This window comes from Toxorhynchites rutilus, chromosome 2 (assembly GCF_029784135.1).
Source record: "Toxorhynchites rutilus septentrionalis strain SRP chromosome 2, ASM2978413v1, whole genome shotgun sequence".
Classification (NCBI taxonomy): Eukaryota; Metazoa; Arthropoda; class Insecta; order Diptera; family Culicidae; genus Toxorhynchites; species Toxorhynchites rutilus.
The window spans coordinates 96,410,589-96,417,104 of record NC_073745.1 but is presented as its reverse complement, the minus strand read 5'-3'; the positions used below and the strand labels follow the sequence as shown (position 1 = coordinate 96,417,104).

General features: G+C 39.3%; 1 protein-coding gene across 1 annotated transcript; it reads right to left on the bottom strand.

Annotated features, from left to right (window-relative positions):
* Positions 1–4,919: 4,919 nt before the first annotated feature.
* LOC129765962 (uncharacterized) lies at positions 4,920–5,612 on the bottom strand. Its single transcript, XM_055766419.1, has one exon. It carries the CDS (start codon positions 5,610–5,612, stop codon positions 4,920–4,922), a length of 693 nt encoding a protein of 230 aa, XP_055622394.1.
* Positions 5,613–6,516: the final 904 nt, after the last annotated feature.

Sequence of the window (6,516 nt, the reverse complement as noted above, 5' to 3'; positions counted from 1 at the left end):
GAACGGGGGAAAAGTTTCGTAATTAACTTAATTAGCCCAGCAGAGGGACCGTGAAAATGAATGAGCGAGAGCCGCTATTGATGCTTATGGTAATATCCCATTGCTACGATGGATAAGTGCCACTATCAATGGGTGACTTGAGTTTATGTGTGCAATAGAATTTCATTTGATGTGTGATTGTTTTATGAGCAGTAGTTCCGGGAGTTTCTCGCTCAAAGTGTTGTATTTAGTGAGGTTTTATGTGGCTTTTACTAAGATAAATGTAATGCTTCATTTGTAGAACACGTGGATGAAAGCTGAGGCAAACAATGTACAGCTGCTTCAGAGTTTAGGTATTTAGTTTTGAAATGATCTTAACCTTTAACGAACGAGCGCATTTTTCTAGAACTATGTCCAGTTGGTCGACGAATTTTTGAGAAATTAAGTGCTTTATTTCCAGAGCGAGAAAAGGTGTATAGTTAATATCACTTTACTGGATTGTACGCATGTACGCACGACTCCGTTTCTCTTTTTTCTACCAGATAGTCCTCCGAAATTGACGATAACAAATGTAACGCCCGAGCGGTCTGGGGCACTTTTCTTTTTTGTTCTATCGAGAGAAACAACTGTTCTTTTCGATGTTCAACTATCAACTGATTTATTTTTTCTCTCTAATCCTCGATCCCTCTGTAAGGATGTACAGAACTCTAAAAACGTTAGAACTAACTTACTGGCTACCTGCTATGTGTAGGGAATTTTCAACTTGCACAGTATGGAAAATTCCATCGTTCCTGTTGGAAAATCCTTGGTTGGATTCTCCCCTATCTTCAGTAGGAATCTTTCTTATTGTAAATACTTATTCATATTGAAATTATCTGAGATGTTCTATTCGTGGGAGAGGGTCACTGCATCTCCCCCTACTCAATGAGTTTTAGGGGAAACTAGAAGAGTTTCCTCTAAAATTGGTCTGTGAGGTTATTTTTATATATAACTGATTGTATATTATTTCAATTTTTGTGTGTTCTTCATTTGCTATGATATCTGTATTTATTTATCTCAACTCCCTCAATTCTGAAATTCCGCAATTCCAAATGAAAAATAAAATTATCATATCTCCATAAAAAATCCCAAACAGTCTTATCGATCAACATTGTAGAGCCTTCTAGCTACATTGAAAATATTTCCTCGCATATCCGCATAATTATTAATATCCCCTTGTTTATTCTTTCATTTATTCTTTTATATATTAGAAGAGTGTGTATTGCTCTTCCATTAATTTTTCTCGCATTTATTAATTTTCTTCGCATTTATATATTTTTATCTCATTTATATATTTGATCATGTAATTGTATCCCACATTTTCAGTTACTTCTGAACTTTCAAGTAAGTTCAACACATGCATGCCCTTACAGGAAAGAATTCCCGGTTTTCCAGCCCTTCGATCCATTCAAAAGCTATGATTGCGATTGATGGACACATTCTTGTTAAATTGGCTGTAGACATATATGGCTGAATCTATCACTTTTTCCAAAAATCCCACTTTAAAGTGTGTTTGTGAAATTTGAAACCAAACCTGTTTAAATTATCGATAAGTACATTTCCCCATCTTTCCCTGTTCATACAATTGAAGTATGGGAGATATGATTGTGTTTTCAAAACAGAATAAACAGTTCTTACAGAATTGAATAACCCTAGTTTTTTTTCCTCGCATCTGCTGAATGCATCGTTTCAAATGCATCAGCGATTTCTCGTATTTTTTTTTAATAGTATACTTTTATCATTTTTTATATATTTTTTTTATAAAATTATTTTAAAAAATATAAAAAAATATAATAAAATAAAAAATATAAAATTTTATAAAACTATCTTAATTAGGTGCCACTTAGCTTTATTAACGATTTCCTCCAACCAGAATCCTGCTAGAAGTTCCCCTTCTCATAATACTGGCTTCATGATAACGCAGCCAATCCTGCCGGTCTTTAGTCACCGCCACTGACGTATCCCGATATCACGGTGTTTCCCTTTTTTGAATACATCACTGCCATCAAACTGCTTCCATTTTAAGTTATTGCACTTGATCAACAGTTTTGCGTTGAGAGGAACCGTCTCTTCCACAGCATTGCCTTACGTCACATGTTTCGTCTTCATTCTGGCTGTTGAGATTAGGCACTGTTGTAATATTTTTGTACCGTTTCGTTTAATCCAATCTGTTTTGATAGTTTCTATTCAAACGTTTTTTCACTTGGTGGGATAACCACTTCGATTCAGATTTTGGTTTTCTGGTTTTGCTTCCATACACTTTGGAAGATCCAATGTCACTTGATCTGCTGTCAATTACGATCACTACTTAATTTTTTAACTTTTGTTCCACAATGTTTCTGATATTTATTTTTTTTCATTGATTATATTTTTGATTCGATTCTCGATTCGAATTTTCTTCTCACACTTTCGATTGAAATTGTTCCGTCACAAAAACAAAAGATCCTTCTTGATTCGAAGAATAAAATGCGCCGCGCACACTGAAATTGGTTGTCGATAACGCACTCGCGCTAGCATCCAAATAATCACTTAATGGGTGGGCTGCTGTCCCCACTTGGACAGCATCCCACCGCTGTCACCACTTGTAACGCCCGAGCGGTCTGGGGCACTTTTCTTTTTTGTTCTATCGAGAGAAACAACTGTTCTTCTCGATGTTCAACTATCAACTGAATTATTTTTTCTCTCTAATCCTCGATCCCTCTGTGAGGATGTACAGAACTCTAAAAACGTTAGAACTAACTTACTGGCTACCTGCTATGTGTAGGGAATTTTCAACTTGCACAGTATGGAAAATTCCATCGTTCCTGTTGGAAAATCCTTGGTTGGATTCTCCCCTATCTTCAGTAGGAATCTTTCTTATTGTAAATACTTATTCATATTGAAATTATCTGAGATGTTCTATTCGTGGGAGAGGGTCACTGCACAAACTTCATTGACCGTATACAAAACAATGTATTTGCACTGAATGCTCCAGATCACGTTGCATGCTTAAAAAGGCATAACCTGCCAGAATTCCTGAGATATAAATGTATGGCGGCATTCGATATTTTTTAGAATATTTGCTATGTCGCGAGTATGGCGGCATTCGTTCTCTGAAAGTTACAATAGGCTGGCCAAATAGTTCCGGAATAAAAACGGGACACGTAAGCTAAAAATACCCAAAAACCCATTTTTTAAGGAATATTATTGAGTGAATGAAACCGATGATAAAGCCAAACAATTACCCCTTTTTTCCCCTTGTTTGTGCTCCCTTGGCCGAGTGGTTAGCGTCATAACTAATATGCCGGGTGTTTGGGTTCGATTCCCGTTCTGGTCGGGGGAATTTTTCGTCAAAGAAATTTCCTCCGACTGGCACTCTGATCACGCGTATTCTAGAGCTTGCCACTCAGAATGCATTCAAGGCGTGTTATTTGGCATAGAAATCTCAACTAAGTACTAATAAAAATGACGCAAGTAATACTACGTTGAGACGGCGAAGTTCCTCTAGGAACGTTAGTGCCATTGAAGAAGAAGAAGAAGAAGGGTGTGAACCACTGCGTCCATTATTTTGAACTATTGTGGTACACCCCTTTTTATGCTACATTTCAAGCTTATCTACTACTTATTGATGAAGGAGTAGACTGAAAGCTATAGCATTTTTGTATTGAGATCAGTCCGAAGTAATTTTTGCTCTGTTGAACAGTTTCCGCGCTGTTTTGCGAAGCTGTTCAAGCCTTTTATTCCACCAAGGAACGTTTCTTGTTGAAGAAACTCTTCTTAGTGGGCAATTGCTGTTGTAGACAGAGACTATCGTTTCGTTTAATTCTTTTGAAGCTGATTCAAGATGCTGAATCGATATTATTTTTGAATTAGAGTTTTTGACTCAAGTTCAAGGGAATACTGATCCTAGTTGGTTTTTTTTGGATCTCGGTATTCTCTCTGAGCTGTTATGCCACCATCCCATTCAAAAATAATGTGTCTATGATCAGACAAAGACGCCTCTTCGGAAACGTGCCAGTCATGATTCTTGTCAAGAATAACCGGGCTACACAGCGTTAGGTCTAAGATTTCTTGTCTGATTGCGTTTATGAATGTTAGTTCATTTCCTTTGTTAGCAATATCTATGTTGTTTGACGAGAGAAATTCTAAAAGATACTCACATCGGTAGTTAATGTCGGTACTTGCCCACATTGTGTGATGAGCGTTGGCATCACATCCGATGATGAAGTCCTTGTTGATTTCCCTACATTAGTTAATAAACGCCGCTACCTCTCGTGGGGGAACCTCAGAAACGTCGCCAGGAAAGTAAGCAAGTACGATGTCGGATCTTCCTTTGGCGGTTGGTACTTCCACTCTGATTGCGACGATGTCCCTTTGAATGAACTTTGTAATAGGAAAGTATTTAATGTTTGCATTTACTAAGACAGCAGCTCTTGGGGAGTCATGCTCGCCATCGTAGAACAACTTACATGAACCTGTTTGAATACCTAGTATTCTTCCTTTGTGAACCCAAGGCTCTTGGATAAGAGCTAAATCCACAGCGTATTTTGTAAACCTCCTGGATAACACGCTCGACGCTGCTTTAGCGTGATGGAGGTTTATTTACAAAACATTAGTGTTCTGCATTTGGTTGGGTTGACCAATCCGGGGGTTTATTTGGGACAATCGGAACCCCATCTGTTTTGCTGAAAATTTGTTGAAGAAACTCACTTTTTTCACTTGACGTAGTTGAAGTTCCTACCCTTTCTGCGATTGCCGTTGAGTTTGAACCGCTTGGGCCAGAAACATTTAGATTGTCAAATTTCTCGTTTTTCGGAGAAACTTCTCAAGGAAACTTCGGTTTACCAGAAACCCTGCTTATGACTTTTTGAACATTTTGTGACTCCTCAGGTTTGGAGTCACTGGGCTCTGAAGACTTCAGATTACCTGGGTTTTTTGGAGTTATGAGATTTCTCGTTTCTTGGCACCAGATCTCCTTCGAGCACACTGGAGTTTTTTTGAGTTGTGGTTTGGCACTGCTTTGGATTTGTTTTCCTCAGCTTAGTTTCGCCAAATCGGAAGTTTATTTTGAAGTTGTTGCTAACAAGTTGACGCATTGAAGCTTCGTCGACTGTTAGCGTCCAATCCGCGTGGATTTCATTGGGATTGGATCTCTTGAGTATCCGCCATTTATTGGTGGAGAGATTCTCGTTTTGGCTCTCGATGTGGCTTTTGAGTCTCTCGTCACTGTATGTTGCACTTTGTGGAAATAAGGCATGAAGAATCTCTGGACGCAGAATATTTTTTGCGTCTAGAGCAACCAGTTTTATGTTATCTTCTAGGGTTATCATGGGAAACACTTTCTTCAACCATTCCGATGTTTGATGGTCTTTACAAGAAAGGATTAGATAACCCGACTTATATGAGCAGTTGAAAAACTTGGGTTTCACCGGTTCATTTCTTTGCTGCTCCATTGCAGTGAGTAGAGCATTCTGAATGGAATCTAGTTGAGCTGTAGTCAGTTCAGTGTTGGGGTAGTTCTCCGGGAGAATTCCAACTTTGATCTGCTCTAAGGCTTCTTTGAAGGAAATTGCAGATTCGATGGTGGTTTTTGTGGTGTTTTTCGTTATGTACATCTTTTTTCTGCTCATTCAGCCTCTTGACGGGGCAGAGATTTTGCTTCGATTTTTTAGGAATCGGAATCATCACTACTAGGTAGCTCCGATCCTCGGGGGCGTTTTGTTGGCCCAGAGATATGCCGACTCAGCCGACTCAGCTTGCAGTCGAGCTTCCTTTGCAGGGATCCCAGCTGCGACCAAGTTCTACAGCTTCCTTCTCTGACCCTTGGCGAGGTTCTTTTTCCACGAAGAGTGTACCTCGGCTGAATCTACAACTTTAGATTCTGTTTTTATAGTGACGCTACTTTCGTCACTATCATCGTCTAGCGACTCACAGCGAGTCGGAGTATTGAGGATGGAAGAGGAGCATGACTGAACATCCACAGGTGCGTCGCTCAGTACTACATCCTCTTTTACACTCATAGAGTCGATCTCTATGGAGGTTTTTTCCGACAGAGAGAGGCTGCCGGAACCCGAAGTTTATTTTATTGTTGTCATTTGGATTATTCATAGAAGTCCCACGAGTCTCGCGGTAAAGAAGGTCCGCTACATCAGTGACCGGCTTAATGCAGCAAGGGCAGACGATTCTGCATTAAGCCAGGGTTTAGGATCCCCCCCCCTTAACAATCAGCCCTCGGCACGGGTCGCGTCACACCTTGGCCTAGGGGTTTATTCATTACTTTCTTTCCATAATAACCATGGATAACAGCAACCATCCTCCTTTTCCTTTGGATAACAGCTATTACAACCTTCCTTAATTAACCTTTCTTATATGCACTAGCTTTGTTCTCTACCACGAAAGAATATCTAGATAATTATGATCTCTTCTTCTTCTTCTTCTTCTTCTTCTTCAATGGCACTAACGTTCCTAGAGGAACTTCGCCGTCTCAACGTAGTATTACTTGCGTCATTTTTATTAGTA